Consider the following 24,604-nt stretch of genomic DNA (forward strand, 5'->3'; position numbering starts at 1 on the left):
GGTATCGGCTGCGCCTAACAAAAAAAAAAGGTGCACGCTCCGTCCTCTCATTTTAATACCGCACTCGCTGGCTTGCATTCTAAAGGTTTGGTTGAGACTGCAACTCTGAGATAGATTCAGTGGATTTTAGCCATTTCTCTGTGTGATGGCCTTGGTTGGCTGGCTGGCTGCAGCAGGGAGCATTGGTTTTTATTTTGCCAGATTGCTGGGCTGCCTCTCTTGTTTGCCTGCTTAAATTAGCCCAGCAGGGACCTGTAGTTGCCAGAGTGATTTTTTGGTCAAATTCTAACATTAATTCTGTCCATATATCTTTCTCACTCCCCCCACACACTCCCCTCGCGAAACAACTGATCAGTACTTATTAGCTCTAAGCAGGCTAGTGAACAGGAAGGTCAGGAGGTCATGTATTAGAGTGTATTGCAGGTCAGGGCTATGGATGGTCATTGCTAATAATCACTCTACAGCACAGATGGACTCCTGACCTACGTCAGCGCCTGTCAAAATCATTAAACAGGCCTTGAATGGAAACATTGTTTATAGTTTAGTGGTCTATAAAAGCATGATGAGCCCTTCTCTGTGTTTATGTAAACTCTGCTCAGTATCTTAAGCAGATAAAGGCCCCATGATCCTTTTAAATCCATTCCAGAGTCGCTGTGTTGACTTCCTAGTGGAAAGAACAGCGAGTGGCTCATTGATCACATCTCTTATCGTGTCCTACATTTGAATTACACAACACCGCAGAATGGTGAGGATCCCCTCTTTACATTTACTCAGCGCTGACACCATCTTGTTCCTGTGTTATCATAGATGTGAACACGCTAAGGCCGGGCATCCTGTCGTCAAGCCTCCTAACGCCGTGAGGTATAGGCGGGGTTAATCAAAGATCTTGCAATGAATGAGGCATTGTTAATCCAGTCCGGATACTGTATCTAGGGTAAACCCCCAGCATCCAGCGTGCACTCTCGACCCACACAACACACACTTAATGCGCCTGCACAGATGTCCTTTAGTGCGCGTGCCTGCAATTACACACAAAAAGAAAAAAGGCACACACTCGCAAATTCATTATTGAAACGAACAAATACACATTTATCTCTGCACAATAAAATATTTAATTATCTAAATCACACAAACTGGTGTAAACGCTGCTATAATTAGCCATGGTTTCCAGTTCATTGTGTCTCCAGCAGCCATGGCGATATCACGTCCTTAGTTTCCTAAACGAGGAAATTTGACCAAAGACTAAAGAGAATCTGCACCCGGCAAATGGCTGCGGTCGCTTCTGATTTAGCTGCGCAACACTTTAAAAACCCGGAATGTTATTTTATTCATGTGGATTCGGGTGGTCTCTCTATCTCTGCCTCTCTGACTGTCTCTATATCGCTCATCAACCGCCACCACCCCTCCCTCCCTCCCATCCCCACCCTTCTTCTCGGGCCCACCGCCTGCTCCCGGTCACTCTCGGCGATTGCGCTATAAGGGCTTCAGCGAGGGCTCAAATTAATTTCAACTTGTTAATTCCCTTTGAAAAAAAAGGGTGAGAAGAAGAAGGAGAATTAAAGAAGCAAGCCAGGTCGCTGTTTGAGTTTCTAATTGCCAAGGCCCAGAATGTGACCTACAGATGTGAAATTCCCCACTTGATGAAATATTAACTAGATTGTAGGGCTCGACGGAGATCGGCGGCACTAGAGAGCACTGTATAGAGGGAGAGAGAGAAGGAGAGAGAGACCCTGAAAGACGCAGAGAGACGGTGGCATTGCAACTCAACACGGCTGAGGTTGATAGGGTCATGTTAAGGAATGTGGGAATGAAATGGAACTCATTAGTGGCGAGGGGGAAGAATGACAGGGACCTTTATTCATGTGTGTGTGCTCAGTGTGAGCGTGTGGAGTGTATGGAGACATCAGGAAGCTCCACCAAGGTCTAACATGGACTGAAAAACCGTAATGTGAAACATACCACTCACCTTATCTGCAGATTTACGACCCAACAAGCCATTCGTCTTTCTCTACCTTGTTAGTATTACGCCTCAGCTCCAAAGTACTGAGATAAGCAGAGCGAGCGACGTGAGAATTAGGGAGTGGATTGAGTGTGATGGATGACTTCGTGGGTAATATTCTTGACAGATGGATGAGAAATGAAAAGTTGTTGGTGCTGAAAAAACAAACTCGCTAATGGTGATGATCACATCTGGATGGGCTGATACCTGGGCGGGCGGCAGTTATGAAAACAACAAAAAACAACAACAAAAAAACGCAATGACTCCTTAACAACAGCTTGACAACTTCGGCAAAAGAACCGTCGGCGATGTGATATAGGACCGTGTACTGCAAAAAATAGAGGCCATTTGCTGCATACATATGTGTGTGAGTCAGCTGCTACAGCTGTCTTCAGATGTTAAAGCACCATTATAATACCACTGAAGTACCAAAAAGACTCAGCAGATGCATCTTGGGAAACAGGGACAGCCACCTCACACCCAAAGCGCTTCAAAACCCACTCCCTTGGGATAGCATGTCAGCGGTTAGAATTACTACAAAGGCGGCGCGTGCAGATTTGCAGCACCTGCAATAATATTCGTAGACAGATTTTTTCACTTTTTGCCTCACAGTGGTGTTGCGTTGCATGCTAACAGCTATGGCCTCCACTCAGTTTTTTGGTGTATTATACTTAGCTTATTGAGTTGTCATTTATGCCTGACCTGCTTTTCATTCTGGCCGAAGAAGAGGACCAGAGGCGCAGTGATGGGAGGAGGGAGGGCTGGGGGAGAGAGCAGGGGACGCAAAGTAATGGGGAATAACAGAAACTGTAGCCTTCTAAATAACTACTCTTCCAATGCCCCAAATTCATAATAATGTGGTCTGCACTGCAGATAAATAAAACACACCCAATTTTCTTGTTAGCATAGAAATGTGGGCCAGGCGGCTGTTTTTTCTCCCTTCTTTTAGAGATCTGATTATTGTTTTAAGCTAGAGCTGCTTCAGCTTGAGATGAATTGCAGCCCCCCATCCAACTCCCCCCATGACCTCTACCTCTCAATTTACACCGGGGGTTAAATTAGCCAGCCTGATGAGGGCCATCATTATTGCGGTGGGGTGCTGTGCTACACTGCTAGCAGTTGGCTTTTGCCTCATGAAGAGTGTGAATAGGGAGAAAACCTGTTCAGCAGGAACTAGGAATTGCAGAACGGCGAGGTTTGGAGGCAGCCCAGTCTGCAGCAAATCCTGGTCATTGTTCTTAGATCAAAGAGAGAAAAAATGGCAATGTAATACGAGCTCAAATTAAATAGATGTTTTGTCTTTTCATGTGACAGCCTCAATTCTGGCCTTGAGGTTTGATGTTGGGTTGTTGTTTTTTTTTGTTTTTTTGTCAAGCGGTTCTGTTGTAGCTGGGTGACAGAGGGAGGAAGATAGAGAAAAGCAAAAGTGATGAGAGAGAACCACATCCCTCTTCTGTTCTCCCTGAAAATCCACAAGGACGCAGGGAAAGCCTATTCATAGCAATCACAAACACACATATCGCTAACCCGACTTCATGCCTCCATATTGATCCGGCGTCACGGACCCTTGACGGCGCTGCACGTGATGCACTGCGACGCTCTTACTCCTCGTCACTATTATCTGTCATGCCGATGTCCCTTTAAATCAATAACCATCTCGGAGTCATTGACCTCCCCCGCCAAACACACACACACACTCACCACCACCACCAACACCAGCTCCTTCATGGAGCCAGTGAGCACAACAAGGGCTGTCACTGAAGAGACTGTGTGTGTGTGTGTGTGTGTGTGTGTGTGTGTGTGTGTGTGTGTGTGTTTGCGTGACCGCCGTCTGATGTGTCCACATGGCAGCTATCTTTCTCCGCTAGCTTAGGTTACATCAATAGCAGCCATTCTTTCTCAACCTTCCCATTTCTGTCCTTTTCTTGATTAGAGGCATGGGCGGGGGTCGGGGGGGGGGTCATGCATACAGTTAGGTGCTTTCACCTGCACCATGGAGGGGGGGGGGGGGGGGGGGGGGTATTTCAACAAGACATAGGATCCGTTCCATCTGCTAGCCCTGCGCACAGCCACCACTCTCCCGCCCACTATCCTCCTTCATTCTCTGCCTCCGCTGGCCATCTCACTGACGATTCTTTTATTCCTAGGATACCAGCTGCCTGTAAGGTGATAGGTGAAACACACACACACACACACACTTGTAGGTGGGGATTGATGGCACAGGGGCGGTGGTACACTGGTACACAGCTCACCGGAGAGCAGGCACAGGTGTCCGGTAATCATGCCTGTTTGACCTCTCTGGAACTCTTTGATTAAGGTGAAAAAAACAGATAAGATTTTCTGCATTCTGCCTGTTTACTTAATGTCTTAACAAAGAGCTTCATTGTTGGCAAGCTCCTATGTAACCTGACCACGTTTTTTCTCCCTTCTTATTCAATAAGGGGGAACAGCTTGCAGCTTAGAGAGGACAAAAACAAGGCCAAATTGAACTACGCATGAATTTCTTTTGTACTCCTCGTCCAATGTTTTTCTGCATTATTTTGACTTATTGGGCAGAAATACCAGAGGGAACAAACAAGCCACACTGTTAATTGTGTTTTTCGACACTCCTGTACCCCCTTAACAAAGTGCCACTGCAAGCGGAGTGCTGGAGAGCTGTGACAGTGGGGACCAAAACAACCTGACGCCATTATCAAATTTCCCATTAACTGCCCAAAATGGCTGCCCAGTCAACAACTGAGTAATGAGATCTAATGGGGCTGGAGCCGAAAATGAGACCTTAAGAGCAACGTTGTGGATCTTCCCCGCCTTTTCCCCGCCACTGGGAATAGTGTCAAAGAGAAAGCAAGAATGAGGAAAGCATCGGAGAGGAGAGACACGGTTAGCTAAGTGCACTCGAAGAAGTGCCTTGGAGGAGAGGACTATTTTACATGCGGATTAGTGTGCATATCGCCGTCATCAGACAGTGATACGGGGCCTTGATAGGCTGTCTATCTTTGATGCCTTCTGAGGCACGGGGCCTTATCCCTTTCGCCTATCTTCTGTAACACGCTCCTCAAACACACATACACTGATCCAGCCCTTCAGAACTGCTGAGACGGGGGAAGATTGGATTGTAAGATACATGTGCCTGCGCGTGTCACTTTTTGTAAAGCATATCATATGCCTTTCAAAGTCAATGCAAATATCTGAAAAGGCACATGTCAATATGCAAAGCTTTCACACACACCCAAGCAAGCTCACACACACACACACACACACACACACTCATCTACCTTTAAACATCACAGGTACATTCAAGATATTTAGTATTTGAACGGCACACAGAAAAGCCCCACAGGTGTGCATGTTTAGTGTTTCCAACACAATCCCTCCTCCGCTCCTGAATGGCTGCATTGTGCTCTCCAGCTACTTCATTTTGCATTCCTACGTCAGACAAAATGAACATTGTCGGCTGAAAAAAAAAAAGCCACCGCCTTTTCACTTTCCCCCCTCAAACACTATTAAAATTTTTGTTATGTTTTCCACTTTGGCCCCCTGGTGGAAATAACACATGGGGATTGTCTGGGCCTGAGCCAAACACACATAAATTTCAATATTAATTTGGTCGGCACCTCTGCAGCCTCCCCAGCTTCCTAATCTCCCGCCGCATATCTTCATTATCTGAAAGTGTGCTTTCATCTTAATTCCATTTTCATCCATCAAACGTCGGGGAGGTTTGACCTTGCGTGATCTCTACAAAGATAGCGAGGTGGGGAGGGAGCGGGCGAGAGTGACAGAGACAGAGATAGGGGAGAGAGGGAAGAAGGGAAGTTGGGAGATAAGGCGCTGAGTTGAGATGATGAACGAGGATGGAGGGATGGGGAACATGACAGGAAGAAATGTGTGGGGGAGAAATGTCTTCACTGCCAAGTTTCGAGGTTTGTTAAATGTGCGAGTGTGTGTGTGTGTGTGTGTGTGTGTGTGAAGCCATTCCATTTCTCATAATCCTCGTGTTGCACCAGCAGAGTGTAGCATGTTAGCTACTACACATATCTCTTTCAATTCCTTCCCCATCCCGCCGCTCTTTATTCATTCCTTCCCTCACTTGCCTTGGGCTTTTTCCATCCTCCTTCATCCTCTCCCTTCTCACCGACAGTTTATTTATCCTGACATTAGGGTTTAATTACTCATTTGTAATAATTGTTTTCATAATTGTTTGTATCGTAATTGTCCTATGCTTCTGTTGTCAGGAACAGGTGGTGGATGGGACCTGTAAGGGAAGTGTGTGTGTGTGTGTGTGTGTGTGTGTGTGTGTGTGATATGATCAGGACGTACAGTTGGCATTCATTTCATCAAGGCAAAGACGCGCCACCTAGTGGTGCTATCTAAATGAGGGAAGTGTGGGTGTTTCTAAAGATGACATGAGGCCACACACACATATAGAGGCACGGGGAGACACACACTACTTATCCCACTTGAATGATACATGCCTGCATGATCATGCTCAAATAGAATGCCTCATTAGCGGATAAGCTGGATATGCTCTCTAACCTCCCCCAATCTATCTCTCTCCTCTCTCTTTTGCCTGTTTGGATGGCAGCCCTGATCCCCTAAATGCAGGTTATCTGTCATCAGTGACTCAGGATGGAAAATAAAGAATCATTTATCAGCCTGTCTCTTTCTCCTTCCCTTATCTCAGTCTTTTTTCTTTCTTTATCCTTCTCTCCACAATCTGTCTATCCCTGTAGATCCTATCACTGCATTTTTTGGTGACATTCATTTCTTTAGATATAGCATTTAAAGGCTTCTAAATCTCCCATCTGTGCTTGTGCGGGACAGGTAGCAAAATAAGTGAGCTGCTGTTTCTCATATCCGTTGCAGTGAACGCTAAGCTCTGGCATTTGGCCGCTTTGCGCCAACTCCGGGCTCCATTGATGCCATGTCATGCTTTCTGCTGACACCCAGACCTGTGTCACAACAAGCTAACGTTAGCGCCAGCCCCAGGCTTGTCACAAACTGACAGTAGTAGGCCGTTGGTCAGATGCAGCGCTGCCAGTGCTGTGATGGATCCCCACACACAACACCTAGATCCCCCCCCCACCCCACCCCACCCCAATGCCAGAACTGGGAACCTAAGCTGATGGCAGGTTGACATGTGAAATGACATGACAATGCCAAAGACATGACACGCACACATACACGTTGACTTACACTCACAGACAGACAAGAGGCACTTGCATGCCTGAGTGCGCAGGGAACGATTTCACTTGATACGTGCACACATGTGCTCACGTGCACACGCACTGTGAATGGTGTGCCATTCAGATGTCAGCGTACAAACAAGGGCTGAACTTGAAAAAGTAGGAAATGCGATCTCAAGATTTGCAGGGCAGACTCTATGTAAGCAACACCCGGGTCAGGGTTTGGTTGACGCTCATTCCCAGTGTCTGCCAGAGATTGTGTCAGCAGCGGTGGCTCAAACATGGCGACACAGGAGAAGGCCCCATCCATTCATAATGAGAGGATGTAACATAATTCGCGACTGACAGCCTCGGATGTTGCTCTGGAAATCCGCAAAAAATGTACCACAGCATAAATGGAAATACATGAGTTATTTTGTCCACAATGACAAGCCCCCCTTTATGAATTATGAAGGTTTCATTTATCCTTTTTCTTTTTTACATCATTTGTGGCCTCATGCTATCAGCTACATGACACTAGGCTTGCCATGGTGGTGTTCCTGCAGCCCAGCAGAAAAGCAGCAGAACGCCACAAAGGGTGTTATTTGTCAGCTTGAAGCTAATCCACTGCCACTCAACACCAACGCCCCCCTCCCCAACCCATCTCCACCCCAACTCCATCATCCGAAAAAAAACAAAAAACTTCTCCTTTGCCATTCAGAGCAGGTCAGGGGTTGGGCTAAGCTTCTGAAGATGTTCAAACGCATCCCCTCAGAATAGTATCTCTGTTACACCAGTGGCCTAATCCGCCACTTGAAGAGCAATTAAAAGTTTAGCCCAGACTTTAAGAAAGTAACCATGTGTGATCTTTTTTTTCTCTCAATTTTTTTTTCTTCCTGCGGGTCTGTCTCTCCGGCTGCGTGCATGGGGTGCATGCTAATAGGAAAGTGCTAGCTGTGGCACTCGTCCAAAGGCATTCCAAACACACTGGGAAAAGAAAAGACTAAAGGGGGATGTGGATGAAGGAGGAAAATGGAGCTAGGGATGGAAGGATCACCCACTTTCTCATTTCCTTATCATCTATTTCCCTTCCCTTCCCATTCTTTGTTCCTTTCTTATACTCTCTCCAACTTTTGCATCTTTTTTCCCCACTTCAATTTCCACTTCCTTTTTCTCAATCCAAAGTGGTTCCCAAGGCACAAGCTCTGAGACTAAGAATTCATCCCCCCAGAGTTACTTTGGAGGACTTTTTGTGCCTAGCAACAACTTTTTCGTGGCACAACCCCAACCATACAATAGTTAGAAGCATCAGGGAGTTCATGTTTTGGGTTTCCTGCTGTCCTTTTGGATTTATTAAATAGTCTTTTCTTACGGGAGCACATATATTTATACAGCTATTTCTTCTGCCAAAGACTGCAATAAAGGGTCAGTAAAGACTCAAGAGAACACCAGTGGACAAGCACTGAAGGACATTCAATTGATCGGTGTGCTGTCAGATCGTAAAACAACCACATGGTAAAATGGAAGGGCAAAAAATACTCTCACGATTTCAAACATCGACATGAGAGTGCTAATAGCATCATCAACTCTTAACGAGACTGTGCTGTGTGGCCCACAACGTCTGCACCTCCTGTAATAAAAGTATTTTTAAAAGGTGTTTAAAAATGTTATTATCAGGCTTTGAAACCATCTGGATTGTATGACCTCTCTTAAATAATTTTAAATTAAAGGTTTGGATTCAAATCTATCAATCTAACCTAACTATCTCTTAATAAAAATCCATTATTGTGTGCACAGTTAAGGTGAGGAACCAGCAGCTGGATGCACTTGTGAGCCTGGCTGTTTTAAAGGATGTGAAAAAAAACAACTCAAGACTCAAACAACAAGCTCAGCAGACTACATCAAGATGAAAAAAAAACACTCTTTTTGTTTTGGCTTGTTGGCTGAGAAGATAATGTTGGAAAAACCAGGCGCTGAACTCGCAGGAGCCTCTTTTATCTCTGCTTTGTTGTTTTTCTTTCTTTCCTCCTGGAGTCTTGAGTGTTCTTTGGAAATGTTACCCCGGTTTCTGCTCTTCATCCAGACTGACCTGGGAGGAATGTGTGCGGAGGAGTGAAGCTTGAAGAAGACAGGGAATGCGAGGAAGTGAAGAGGAGCACTGGAGCTTGACAGGGCCAAAGCTATCAGTTAGGCTAGAACATGATACCTGAGACTCTGTAGGCGGTTGCACTAACAAAGCTGCAGCCAACTTCTCCAGCAAAAATCCCACAACTTACTTGGCCATGGCCAAAACCTTTTTTTGAAATTCCCCTGGTCACTCATGGGGGTCCTGACACACCTGAGAGACCATCCACATTTGGCCGACCCTCTTGTTTTTGACTGCTGAGGCCGGGCAGCCTCAGCCTACTGTACCTTGCTTAGCCTGTAACATAGTAATTAAGTGCAACTGAGCAGCACCCAAATAGAACCTGAATCCACCCTGATCCGATTCCAATTGATTTCCAGTCAGACATTCACCTTGAGGGCATTTGTCTCATTTATCGCTTCGGCATCCGTGTGTCTCATGATCTTTTTAATTCACAGTACTGGAATTACACCAAGCTTCACCTGCATTTGAGCTTTGCAAAGCAAGCGTTTGGGTGAAGCCAAGTTAAGATCCCAGCAAGTATGTTGTTTGGTGTACCGTGGCTATTTGGCACTTCCCGAGCATCTCAGGTGGCGTATCACAGGTCACTGTCCGGTTGCCCATTAAAAATGAAACACAGCTTCTTAATTACCGACTGGCACTTTTGGCAATCATGGACGCACTCGTGTGTCACTGCCTTCTCTCACTCTCTCTGAGTCTCTTTGTCTTCCCTCCTGTTCGACTGGCCTCTTTATCCATCTTTCCATCTCACTTACTCATACTCTCTTCTCTTTATCCCTCCATCTCACTTGCTTGACTGCAATAAGACACTGGCCCTGCAGTTTATGTTTGCTCCCCTTGCCCCAAGTCCAGCCCAGCCACAATTACTTCCTGTGGTTCACGGTGGTGGGTCACTGCCATCCGCCAAAGGTATTTACAGCTGAAATTACACACACTGTGTTTTCCAACCAGGTCTACCTCCATCGTTCCATTATCTCTCACTGTGTCCACAGGCTCTGGTGAAGGTGGGCTTAATTATAAATCCAGACATCCCGAAAGACGTGCTTCAAAGGTCTTTCTCAATGGATATGGACTTGCAGTAGAGCATAAACACAGTCACCTTTGTGTGTTCTGTACATGTACTGTATCACATAATGAGTGACATTAGGTATGCCAAATGGGAAGATGATTGGAGGTCTGATAATGGGAACTACTTGGAAATATTTGACATTAAAGCTACTGTACAGCCTTAAGTAATGTACCTTGAGTTCTCAACTAGTGTCATTGATCTGAACAACTCTGAGATTTCATGCAAAGGCAGAGTGCTCTACTTCTGAACAATGTTTTACCCATTCTGGGAGATAAAAGAAGAAGTACGGCTCAAACAGAGTGCTGCTGATATTGGCTAAACGTTTAGTTTGGAGGGAGGAAATGAAAATCAAATCCAAGAGGTCACACATTATTGACATGAGTGGCACGGTCCTGTTTTTATTGGCTCTAGCTCCGCTTGAGTCAGGTAGCCCATGTGTTTTCCCTTTAGCATCCAGGAAATAGGCCGGGCCAGGCTTCGGCCAGAGCCCCCAATAAACCTGTGGCTTGTTTGCGTTTTTCATTTTTTGGGATGACGGATTTGCTCAATCACCCGTGGCTGTCACAGCTGGCTTTCAATCACAGGCACACCCCAAAGAGGCCCTCCGCTGTCGGGACCTGAAAAGGGGTCCCAGCATCTGGTTAAAATAAAGCAGACTAGTGCTAACTTGTAATGAAAGCCATACATTGAAAGCTTGGCCACTCTCTGGCAGGGCACAGCATGGGCTTTAGCTTTACTTTATGCATGGATATGTGTGTGTAAGTGTTATTTGATGAGGTTTTGTTGTGAATTCTTTTATGATGATCTCTGAATCCAAGGCTTTAAAATCACATAATGGACACTCAATAAACTGAATTGGCTCCCAAGTAATTGAATTGAAATAAAATGGCTCTCCTTTAAAAATGAAATCGGACTGGGGTCATGACATTTTAATGGATTTCTGTATGTGTGTGTGTGTGTGCGTGTGTGTGCGCTAGTATTGCCGGTTCGGTCACTGCTAGATTGATTGGCAGCTGAGTGGACCACGAGGGCAGGAGGTCAGGGTGGGAGGTAGAGAGACCGGCATCAAAGGGCATGTACTCAGTCAGGCTTAACAAACACACCGGGTCTGAAAATGGCCAGTATCTGGTGAGAGGGGGTCAACTCTGTGCCATATAACAGCATGGACAGACAGCGAGGGGAACACTTTCACTGCAACGCCCACAGCCTGCTTTTATTTCTCACAATGTAATATCTCCCTTGCCATCGCTCAAGCATTAAAGTATCTTCGGGGCAGCAAATCCCCAGCCGTCAACCCTGATTGTGTGTGTGTGCATGGCAGATAATTTTGTTAATTTTTCCCTGTGGTTTGGCCATGTGACGAGTCCCAAAATCGTCTTTCCTTTGAATACTTGACAGAGAGACAGAGAGAGAGAAAAAAAAAGCATTGGTTGTGGCAACCAGAAAGCCATATGCGATTTCATATGGCATGCTGGACAATTCATTTTTCTTCCCAGGCTACTACAGAGACACACACCTAGACATACACACACACACACACACACACACAAATATAAGGGAAGAATGACTAAGAAAGAATCGCTTTTTATTTTATTCATTTATTTAAAAGACACAGAATGAAGGGAGCGAAGGTCGCTGTGCAGACGATGGTTGCTGCAGATTCTAATCCAAAGCCTCCGGCGATCTCTGCATGAACTCCATTTCTGGTCTGCAAACAAATTAGCTTTTTTTTTCTTCCTTCTATCTCGCTCTCCCTCCAGTGAAAATAAGGGGAAATTCAGGTGAATAAAATCTATTTGTTCATTTAACTTTTTTTTTCTTTTTCTTCCCGTCAGCTTCTTTTCTCTCTCCCAAACTCAATTTTCCCTCAGTGCGGGTTTGCTGGAGTGTTTCTTTTCTTTGCAGCGGTCGTGCCAGCAATTCATTAGGCAACAGTCGTTTAATTTGTATCATTAGAAAACCGTGTTTCCCAAGGAGTATGGCACTCCACTAAATCTGATCCAGACACAGTACTTTCTTTTTTTCGACCACACACAAGCTGTGGGACTTGTTAACACACACCTCACACCAAACAAGTGTTTCGGAGAAGTTGAATAAAAACAAACAAACAAACAAACAAACAAACAAAAACCATTTAAAAAAAATGCAATTTAATATCTTAACATCTCTTCAAGTGTTATTACACTTATAGAGAGCAGTTCTCCTTCTGGGCCCCGATTTTAATTATGCAACAAATGTTTGACTATCCAAGTGAAATTTGCATGAATATTTATACCAATTCATTTGTTGAGTGTTGATTGTAATTACATGGAAACATGATTTATTGCCAAGATTGCTGTGTTAGCCAGCCAGCCAGAGAAAGAGAACCGGGCGGAAATATATAAATAAATGCAAATCTTTTCCACACAGACACACACGCAAAAAGGAAGACCATGTTTTCCCAGTGGCTTGTGGGAAATTTCATTATCAACAAGAGAATCCTGCACAGTATGTGCCTGGCAGAGACTCAGAGGTTCTTACAGTAAATGTCTCAGAATGACAAAATAAATAAAGCTCACCTTTATAAGGTGACCTGTCAACACCTGCCGAGAATGTTCCCTATGTCTGCGTGTGTTTACGCTTCATTGGGCACTCTTTTTCTAAGGATGTAGACATACTTTCACACATACCAAATATCTGTTGAAACGGTAAGAGCTTGACATGGCGTTTTGGCGTCTGCCTCTCAGAAGGAATGACAGTGTTAGACGGGTTATGGATAGACGTAGAAATTAAAGATGCAGTTATCGACCACAGAGGCTGATAACAGATTTTACTTTATCAGGTGAGACAATTGGGCTGCAAAGGGAAGGAGAGGGAGGGGAGAAAGAGAAAATGTTTGAGTAATGGGCCTCTGTCCCGTGTAATATTCCCATGATGGAACAAGGAAACACGGAGGACGGGGAGGGGGGAGAACATGAGCAAGTGATGAGGTCCAGCAAGGGGCTGGAAGAGAAGATGTGCAGCAACAGAGGCAAGCATTGACTGTGTTTGTATCTAATTAATGAATGGCATTAGCCATTTGTTATGCCATTTATTCTGGTAATGACCAAGCCTGATCTTTCATTCCTCGTCTCATGCTCATTCTCCCTCTTTCATCCCCCCCCTCCCCCTCTGCCACTGCCTTTGTACACTCGACAGGGATTGAGAGATGTAAATTGAGGAGGGGAAACAGTGAGAAAGAGGCCTCGGCTTTAACGACATGCTTTGGTTACTGCTTAACTCAGGACGCTGCTCAATAGTTGGTTAAAGCAGGCTACACATATTGACAGCGTGAACCCACAGCTCATCTGGCAAAAGCTTTTGTGTGTGTGCACGTGCTCACATGCAGTCGAGTAGGTGTGCTTGTTTGTATGCTCTCGTCTTTGCGTTTGTGCTTTCGCTCTGTGGCGTTGAATCTGACCTCCTGCAGAGCCGAACGCTTGTTCACCTTGTCCTCTTTTTAGTGGACACATAAACAAGTGAACGAGGCTGGTGCATTCTTCCCTCTTTAGTTGTATTTAACACATAGGTTTAGTCAGCTGCCATGTCTGCTTGGATGTCCCCCTGAGCTTCAAGCGAGGCTTATGAAAGACTTCCTTTGTACAGCCTCCTCCATATTCCTATTACAAGGTCTTCCTATTTAAAGTTTTCAAGGGGAAACAAAGGCAGGACTTTGCTTGTGGTAATAAAATGTATTTGTTGGCTATTATGATAGAGCAGATAGATGTGTCTCATTTTTGGCTAGCTTGGAGATTTAAGTTAGCCTTAATAGTTGTGTCCTTGGCTAGCACACTTCTACGACTCCTGCTGACCCCTCCAATTAAAGCATAGACTTCTTCCCTTGCCCCCTTTTTTCCTTACCTATTTCTCTACCATCCTGCCCCTAAATCCCTTTCCAAAATCCAGAGGATCCAACACCCTAGCTATCGTCAAACAATAAGAAAAAAAAGTAAAACAGTCCCTTTTATAGTGACCCCCGGCCGTTTGGTTTCTCTTGTAGCCGTTTCGCCGAGTGACCTTCTCGGTGGTGAGCCAGCCCCAGGACCCTCACCAGCAAGGATCGCTGCAGAGCTGCTACGACAGCGGCCTGGACGAGTCAGAGACGCCCAGCAGCAAGAGTTCGTCGGGCCCCCGGCTGGGCGCCCTTCCCCTGCCAGAGGACAGCTACGAGAGGACAACGCCGGATGGCAGTGTCGGTGAGGCAGAGCACATGGAAAATGGTAGGGGCAAACACTGAAAGGAGATTGAGAAAACGTTAAGATACAGGAAACACACACTCACATACTGCCTAGAGCATTCACGTAGCAAGCCCGATGGTAGAAAGTCTCACAAACACACAAAAACACGTGAGGTTCTGTCCTTTCTAATATTTGTTATCAAGTAGACCTTCAGGTGTTTTTTTTTTGCTTGTAGAGTTTTGGCAATGGTTAGTTCGTTCTGCAGTGTATCAGGTGTGATGTGGTGTTTGAGATTGTGATGTAGTAGCGGTTGCAACTTTTATTCAAGCGAAAGCTTAATGTACATCATGTGAAGACAAGATCTGGGATTTATTATAAAACCTGTGGTTTATGGTTTTAGAAACCTGAGGCTTATTTGATCAAAGGGGATGCACGAGGGAATATATGTAACAGACACATTCTTTAAGATCAACACCTTTCAGACGTCTTTCTCCTTTTAGTTTGCAGCTCCTTCTTTACAATTCCTGTTGAATTCCATTTGTCATCTAGGCTTCAGCTTGACTGAGGATAGATCTCTATATCTTCCCTGTATTCCTTGACATAAAGTAAAGGAGGAGTAACAATGGGGGGTTAATACCCAACTTGAATTGTTTAGAAGCTATACAGATAACTGTTGTACTGATCTGCAATGTGTGTTTGGCTTGAGGGCCTTATGAAGGAGTTCGTTTTCCTACAATTGGGAGATAGAACTGATGTTCTGTAGGTTGTAATGTGAAAAGACTGCAGCCTAGAGAGAGTGAGTGGGAGCAATGGAAAGCAATGGAGCCTATTGTAAAGGCAGTCCCTTGATACAGTACTGTATCTTCCCTTGCAGAACCTTCCCACAGCTACTCTGAGCTAGTTTCCTACCAAGGCTAAAATATGTGCAAGTGTGTGTGTATCTGGGTGTGCAGTGAGAGATGGGGGTAATGGTCCCATTCATAGTCTAGGAGTCTGAGGCGATGCTTAACAAGGAGTAGCTGTCTTGAGAGTGCTAAGCCTAAGTGCAGAGGCTCCCCCACTGCAGCTTAGGATAAGGATATTCAAATGGCTTAAAGATTCACATCCTTTCTTTTTAGATGGAGTTGTTTTGTAGATGATGTCTTAACTTATGTCAGATCAATGCAGTCAATACAGTGTTCCACTAAGGTGAAGCCTGGACAACAAGACAACAAGGCTTTACCTTGAGGGAATATCTAGTTATGTGTGTGCACATCAAACGGGCAGTTGCACGGGTGTCCACAGTGAGCTTCTCGAATGTTGGCTTGACTGCAGATTAAAAAGGATTTGAAACACTTTTAATGTGAGCTGATAGGGCTACCTTGTGGATATTTTAAAATCTTCTTTTGCAGACAATAGGCACCCATTTACTGGCCAAATTAGACCCAATTAAAAGTCTCATTTCAATTTGCCCTCTGTTTAAAGTAATTGGACGGGGATAGCCGATAGCACACAACCCAGGTAGATCAAAAGTGTGATCAGCTTGTCAATCAAATTCACTTTGAGAACAAAACATCGAAACAAATGAATCCAAAAACGGAATATTGAATACCAAACAGCTCATAACATATGGCCCAATTTGAAACATTTTACAATTAGCACGTTGACCCAAAATATGTGGTAATATAATCCTCATCAATTTCTGCACACATGTTGTTAATTCTCCTTTTCCACGGTTTCAGAGGGGACTATTGCAAAGTGTACTGGAGCTTTAGAGGAGATTTGCTGGAGGAACAGAGTCAAGGTCAATTCATGAATCAGTCTCCATCCAAGAGAAACAACATGCTCTGCTGCTGCTCGCTATCTTTAGTGAGATCAGCTGAACTGGTGTGTGTCTGTGTGTGTGTGTGTGTGTGTGTAGATGGAAAGGCAGCTGCACAAGAGAGATTGGAAGTCAGTGAGTACATGTGAGTATTTGCCCGTTCTGTTCAACATATTGTTTTCAATCTCAAATCAACCTCTAAATCGCACGTTTGCAGCACATTTATACGATTCGGAGTTAATACAGTTTGTGCTCTGGTAGTCTATGAGGAGATATAATCAGGCTGCAGGGTGGCCTTGTGGTCTGAGAGACTGTAATTAGGTTCTAGGTTCTGTCATTCAATCACAGACAAAAGCAGCTATATGTTTCCTGTTAAAGTGTCATTGAGGAGGACACTGAGCCCCTGCTCGCTCACTTATGCTAGGTCACTCTGGAAAAGGGCATCAGCTAAACACCTAAGCGTAAAGTAAATGCAATCATCTAAGGTTAGGGCAAATATTGGCAAACTGCTGCGGGCCTCTGGAGGGATGCTAACTGCAGTCATTAGCACTCCCCGTCGTGTTGTAGCCAGAGCACACACAGACGCCATCAGCGCTGCATTTGCTCTATATGAAGCCCCGGCCCCTTTTAGGAAATTAGGGAGTTATGAGAAAAGAGGGAGAACAAAAGTTAGCAGATGGCTTGCTGTGGTGCTCAGCGCTGGCATGGGCATCATTAGCGGCAGGTAATTGCAGGCATTTACGTGCGTAATGCGACGGTGATTCGTGGCGAGAGTCTGCTTTTTTTTCTTTTTTTTGTCGGGCGGTGTGTGTGTCGGTTTCATTTGACGTGTGTCTGTGTGTGTAGATGAAAGGAAAAAGGCGGTTGGAGTGAATTCAAGACGACGGAAATCTCGACCTTGGGGCTAGAAGCACGAGTGTCAGTTTGAAAACTTTGAATCTGAGGATTTGATTTTTGTCTTTCATTCACCACGTTAGCGACACATCGCGTTTGATTGCCATTGCTTTGTGTCCGGGTGAAACGCGGACAAAGGCTAATGTCCCTCTTTGATTCCGTGCTTTTTTTTTTATAGCTTCGGACTCGCTTGTTGTCGATCGATGTTCACACAATGTGCAGGAACAATCGTCCTCCACGGCAGCTGCTCGTCTGTCTCACACACATGAATGCACGCACGCAACGACTGCACGCACGCAAGGACTGCACCCCCCCCCACAACACACACACACACACACACACACATATATGCAAGCATCCGTACTAACACGGACCCAGACGAACAAACGTGAAGACAACACACACACAGTGTGTTTTTCACTCTCTGCCTCCCGCTCTTCATCCTTCCTTTCTTTCCACCCTGCACAGATGTGCCGGGGGACAGTGTTTTCTTTTCCTCATCTCCTTCATCAAGGTCGAGTTTCGAACTTTATTATTTTCTATTGGTTGACTTCTTTCCATGGGGAGTGTCAAATAAAAAAATAAAAAAAAGAAAGAAACAACCTCTCCATCCAAGACAGATTCTTCCAGAACCGACTTAAAACAGGGAGTATTGGGGTCACTGCGGGAATATGAACACATTCTTGACCCATTCCACTCTTTACAAAGTATCAGACAAGCCTCCTCTGTAGCTTTCGCCTTCATAGACTTTGTTTCACCAGAGTGAGAGACAGTCAAAAGCTGCATGTCAGGAACCTATGAGAATTCGGCTGTATCTTTACAGATGTTTCTGAATTTGTTCAGTTGAACAGTGCACAAAGGGTTCAAGAAATATATCAATGTTGCCATAATTCTTGAACAGCTCCATATACTGCTCAGCAACAGCATTTGGCACTTTTCATGAAGTCTTGATCTTTTTGATGCACAGCTGGGCCCCTCACTTATTCATAAGCTTACCCCGGTGCTCATCCGATATTCATAAACGCTGAGTGTTTGGAGTCAAACACCCGATTAGACCGTTATGGATGTCAAAGAGCCCCCCGTCCAGATTTACGGTGCTATCGGTGGGTCAAAGACTAGTGCTCTATTATTGATCTCCACATCGCCGGTGGGGCGGTGGATTTCTCAATTCTTTCCGTGTTAGTTCAAGTACACCTCAGACTAACATGCTTCCATATTGCCCTTTCATCATGAGCGAGGTGTCTGAGGTGTGCAAAGCGTTTTCATGTGAAACCTCTGCGCTCCAGCTCCCGGCACCAAAGATGTAATATCATTGTTCAGTGCATCAGTGCAGTGCGCTGTGCTTGTTGCTGTAGGTCACGCTGCCTATGATCTATCCTACTTCATCCGTGAATCATCATATAGTGACTCTTTTTTTCAAAGAAAATGCTAATGTATGTAACTTTAACCTTTTACTTTAGCTTCATCTCCTTGTATTCAATTAATACAACACTATGTGCTGTGCTGCCTGTGGCTAATGCTATACACAGGAAAGCAAAGCTAATTTATGCTATGTAGACTTGAGTGTGTCAGAATAGAGTATCCACTTTCTATGAGCTTTAAGGAGAAAAACTTTCCTGAAAAAGGACAGGTTTTTTTTTCCATATTGCAGGGTTTACTTGTGCCTTATGATGATTACCAACAGACAGGAGGATGTGCATTAGTTTACTCAACTTTTTATCTACCACTACATCACAGAGGCTGATGCCTGATTACGTTTATGCTGGCTGCAAAGACAGATGAATAGTGCAAATTTATTGTAGCCTCTAAGAGAGTAATAGCACGTCCTACTGGCTGCTAACGTTAGCATGCCTCCCACGTTTCTGTGCTTTGGCTGCCAGACACCCCCCCCCCCCCCCCACACACACACACACACACAGACACACAAACACACACAGACACACACACAAAACAGACTCTATCTCTCTCCTGTCTCTCCTGCTGAGAAATCTTGGGGTACCGCCGTTTAGTGTTGGCTAGCCGGCCCAAATAGAGAGGACAGGTAGTCGGCGAGTACAGACACTGTCTGAGCCTGTGCTAACACACACACACACGCTCGAAGTGTAAAATCACACAAGACAGACGGACTGAAATGCACAATTTTACACAGGGAAATGCACATGTTAAGCAAGTGCACACATGCTCAGTCACATGAAAACAAATAAGCTCTAACCATCTCTCTCTCTCTCTCTCACACACACACACACACACACACACACACACACTTCTCATTTAGCACAATGAGGCACTGCATCATTTTCCAGCTCTGTGAAGCACCTCACTAGATCACTTCATTGTTGTTGTTTCTCTATTTACGAAGCTTTGCCCGTTGGAATGCTGCTTAGCCTGGTTAATAATGTGCATGTGTGTGTGTGTGCGTGTGTTTGTGTGCAACTCTGTTCATTAGGCAAGCCCAATTGTAGGGCCAGATGGCAAAGCGAGTTTGTTTAATTAAAACCATTCATATTTCAAGAGCGGAGTGGAAGCAGCACTGGTCTTAGGTCTGATTTCCCCCAACTTGGTGGAGGGATGGGAGTATGTGTGTGTGTGTGTGTGTGTGTGTGTGTGTGTGTCCATCACCACTCGGTGGAGAGTGGTGTAGTGAAAAATCACCCAGTGGAAGGCGCTCACGCTATCAATCAGCATGTTACACACGCTTTTCCCCCTCATCGCCCTCCCCAAGGTCACAGTCCATGTGTGCACACGAGTTAAAAACATTAATTTGAAAATGTAAATCAGAACAGAAAAAGAATAATAAAGAAATGATAATCAGCTACATCTAAAGAGTGTGTTAAAGGTCGGGATGCTTGTACATTTTGCAGCAGGGTTTGTATTGTGCCTGTTGCCTGCAGTCCTCTGCCTCGTGTCTCTCATTCATTTCCATCTGTCCCTTACCCCACGCCCCTGATTTCTTTTCGTGATATCCTCAGGCAAGGCGACAGCAAAGGGAGATAGAAAGAACAAGAGGACCCGGTGAGACGATATGAGAGAAGGCACAGAGGGGAAGGCAAAGAGAGGGAAGCGTGGCAGGGCAGAGTAAATGAGTAACACACTGCACAGGAGCCCAGAGATGGATCAGAGGACGGGGAGGTTGGCGAGAGACCAGGAGATGGAGAGAAAAATTAATGAAATAAAAAAACAGAGGGAAAAAAGTGAGGGGCGGGGTTACATGCATGGAGAAGTTGCCAGTAGGGAGTGGCACTTGACAGAGAGATGATTGATCACTGCTCAGCCAGAGCAGGCAGGTATTCAAATCATATCCCAGTGTCACATCCACCGTCCTGTCTTCCTCTCTGTCTCTCCACATGGGCACACATGGACAGTAAAGCCCCCCCAGTGCAGTCTTAACTCCCGTAGCACACTGACAGAATTAAGCTTGAGAGATACCTGCTCTTAACATGAAGCACAGAGACCTGAGGAAGCTGTGGGGAAAGCACTGACTGCTTATTTTTTTTGTTTTTTTTATTTCTCTATTGGTATCCAGCCATGCATATAGTTTTGGTTGTATTTATTCGGGTCTGGAGATAGCCAACTCTTAGATCCTGCAGTAATACAGTGGAGATGCTCACAGCACTGCAGAAGATACATTTCTTAAAATTCAGTCCAGGTAACTCTGGATGATCCGCAGACCTCACTGTGGACAGTTTTCATTGCAACTACTTTCTACTGAGGAAATAGTCCCTAGTCTGTGGATTATCCAGAGCTGTGGTTCCCAAAATTACTACTTCTCCTTCTTCAGGTCTCACATGCTTAAAAAGGTTTGGAACCACTGAATTAGAGTAAGGGTAGCAATTTGTAGGTGTATGTTTAAGCAGCACAATTTCAGGGACAAATTTTTGGCAATTTGGATGAACCGACCCTTTAAATCAGTAAGTAATAATGTAGAAGGAGGGGAGGAGACAAGCTGAAGAGGAATTTTGTGAAGACTTGAAGAAGACAATTGAGATGGTATAGAATTGTTGAAAATGTGTTGTTGCTTCTAATACTACACTCGCTGCGAAATAAACAAGAGCTGATGTATGTATGTGGTGTGCAGAGACACACACACGCACACACACACTCACATACACACATATTGTGGAGGTCCGAGTGTGGATAATGGAATTGTTGCTGTGGTGTTTTGTGTAGCTAGAGGCGGACTGACACCCACTCCTGACAGAGATTAAAAAAGCCATTCAGCCAGCTTACAAACACTGATACGCAGAGAGGCATCACACAGCCACGATGGCCATTTGATTTGAGAGAGGAAAAAATAAAAAAGTGCAGCCACTTTATATCTCGCTCAAGACCGTGTACGTACAGAATATCAGCCATTCTTACTCACACAAAAAAAGGGCAGCTAATGTGGTTTAATGGCGTTAATGTCAAGCACTTGCAATAAAAGCCCCACTCAAGTAAGGCGGCCATATTGTATCGGACGGAATACGTGCGTCGATTTCCACTTCAAAAGATGGGTCCGTTGTACTTCTGCATTGTCTTCTGCAATCTGGATGCACGGCTGATGAAGCACAAGCCAGCACTTGTAGGAGAAGGAGAGCAGAATGGTTTCTCATGGCACTGCGGAGGCATGACTGTATTTTCAATGAGGGCCTACAGTCATACACGCCGACATGTGCATTTTGTGCCTTTTTAGGTGCAACGAAGCGGTGACTAGCAATTTGGCTTGTCTCCAAATGGCACGGGCATTTGTTATGTTCGGAATAAAATCACTTTCTCCGACAGCTGTTAATTTGGAATACACTTTTTTTTTTTTTTTTCCTTACCCACACCTCTCTCACGATATCATCACTCCTTGGCTAGGGTATGTGTGTCAGGTGTAACGTTTGGGAAGAGGGGGGCTGGTGGGGCGGTCTTCAATGAAGACAATTAAACACCTCCAAGGCACTCAGCCAAAGCCTCCACTCTCTCCCCCCCTTTCCTCCCAGGCACTCTGTCTTCTACTTGTTTTCCCTCCTCCCTGGATCTCCCCCCCTCCTCCGACTCCTCCCGGTCTCCCTTCTCCTTCTAACTTCCCTCTCTTTTGTCACAAGCACACGTTAGGATTCTGTGCATGATTGTAACAGGTTGTGCAGAGCGAGCGATCACATTTGCTGCAACATCAGGTGTGCAGCACTGGGACACAGTAGGTGCCATGTCTTTCCCAGTGTGAGGTCTATAGCATGGGAGGGGCTAGCTGCCAATAATCTCTCTCGCTCGCTGCAAGTGCTTATTTATTTATTTGTGTATTTTCTGATCCTTGAACGTTGGCTGAGCATCCATAGAAGACCACTGCAAGGGACAAGTGTGCGTATGTATGTATATGTATGTGCATATGTTGCAGCATGACAACTTCACACCTGCAGCATATCTGAGAGGAACACTGAGAAAGCCCAAAGAATGAAGGCATTCTTTTTATTTATTTCTCACCTCGGGGAATTTGTCAGAAAAAAAGGACAAACAAACAGAATTCAGAAAAACACATTCAGGTGTTCACACATTCTGTAGGCCGACACCAAGCCGGGCCCGCTCATGCATTCATTCATGCAGCCGGCAAACATACTACACTTTATGTGCAAACACCGTCTCTCACTACCCCCTCCTCATATCTCACAGTTAAGGCACATACACATATTCATGCCTGATAACTCTGCAGGAACTCTTTTTCTCCTTCTCAACACATTCTTTCCACGCGTCTGAAAAACTTGCTGGCAAATTTCATTTCGCACACAAGGAATGCTGTGCTCATTACAAAACACATCACATTTATTTGATTACAGGACTCTTTTTTTCCGAGAAAAGCACAAAAAATTAAGTCGTTTTTGCCAAACCCAACTGGAACCAGATGTAACCTGCTTACAGCCAATATACATAAATCTGACTTCATTTCAGTGAAGGTTTGCCAAAATTGGTAAGAGATATCCTCATGTTGAGTGTGTATGTGTGTGTGTGTGTGTGTGTGTGTTGCAGTTTGAATATAAGCAGTGACACTCTTTTTGACCTTTAAGGTAGGAATTGCAAATTGTGTAAAAAAGAATTCTGGCTGTGTTTGTGAATCAGTTGACGCACACGTGTTCTAGCCCTTTCTCTGTTTATCTTACACATTATGTATGTGTGGCATCTGGCTTGCCAGCAGCTTGACCTTTGACAATTCCGATTCTTCATATTGTGCTCTTCGACCGCCCACAACTCTGTCCCCAAGACAGATTTAAACTAGCGATAAACAATACAAAATAGAAGTCTACAAAGTTTCTTGTTTTTGTAACTTTCTTTTGCCACCCTGTCTGGGTTCACCCACTTGAGCCTATTTACAGAACAGCTTGCTGTGCCACATCTCCAGCAGGCATGGCTGTAAACTGGCGTTCCTTCTGGGAAGGGATTTTGTCAGGAAACTCCTCACTGTGCCAGCAGCTTCGGCTGCTACCACTAATTGATACCAATTAGTTCGTATTATTTAGGAATTTGACATCATGTTCGCCTTCAATCAGGGTGGTTTGATGACTCAGAGACACCGCTAAATGCTGTAAAACTGTCAAAACACAGGCAAACAAATGCGTGCTTGCTGCAGGCATTAAGTAAAAACCTAATGATAATCAGTGTGTGTGTGTGTTGCAGTGTGAGGAGATGGTCTCAGTGTGTTGGGTGCATGGGCTTCGTGGGGGGCATAGTAGCTTCAGGTACACATTCCTGCACTACAGATGTGTAACCCAACAGGCTCAAAGTCACTGTCCTCATATCAAATACATTTGCTTTAATATCAATCATAGTGATATTAATAGTATTAACAATAATGGGAGGGGCCAGCTGCAGGTGTCAATCTCTTTTAACTTTATTTTAACCTCAATTTTTGCATTTACACATGTGATAAACTATTTAAAATACACTATGACGCACTGTGATGTTTTAAACAGACATAAGGACACCTTAAAGCTGGGGTAGGCAGTCATATTTTGGCGTCATTGGGCAATATACATGATAAATACACAATAAGCTTTCAGTATATTGTAACTCAAGTGGTCTGAGAGGAAACTAGGCTTCTGCACCTCCTCATGGCTCCGTTTTCAGGCTTCAGAAAATCTAGCCCGTGACGGGAGATTTTGGCCAATCACAGGTCATTTCAGAGAGAGGGGGCGTTCCTATTGGCTGTTAACCCTACCTCTACAAATGCAGATAAGCGTGCACGGCTGTTCAGAAGAAGGAGTCTGATACAATGGCGTAAAATACAGCAGGACACGTTGGCATGGCAATTGAAGGTAACTTTATAGCTGTGTAAAAAGCAACCTGTTGACACGACGAACTCCTGGGCTGGCTTGCTGGAGGAG

At 44.9% G+C, this 24,604-nt stretch overlaps 1 protein-coding gene across 1 annotated transcript in view; it reads left to right on the forward strand.

The window, feature by feature from the left end:
* Positions 1 to 24,604, forward strand: part of pcdh7b (protocadherin 7b) — a 101,313-nt gene that overhangs the window by 34,601 nt on the left and 42,108 nt on the right. Inside the window, exon 2 of the mRNA XM_070930215.1 lies at positions 14,395 to 14,590. Coding sequence (XP_070786316.1) covers positions 14,395 to 14,590 — 196 coding nt within the window. The remainder of the gene's footprint in view (positions 1 to 14,394; positions 14,591 to 24,604) is intronic.

This window comes from Enoplosus armatus, chromosome 23 (assembly GCF_043641665.1).
Source record: "Enoplosus armatus isolate fEnoArm2 chromosome 23, fEnoArm2.hap1, whole genome shotgun sequence".
Lineage (NCBI taxonomy): Eukaryota > Metazoa > Chordata > Actinopteri > Centrarchiformes > Enoplosidae > Enoplosus > Enoplosus armatus.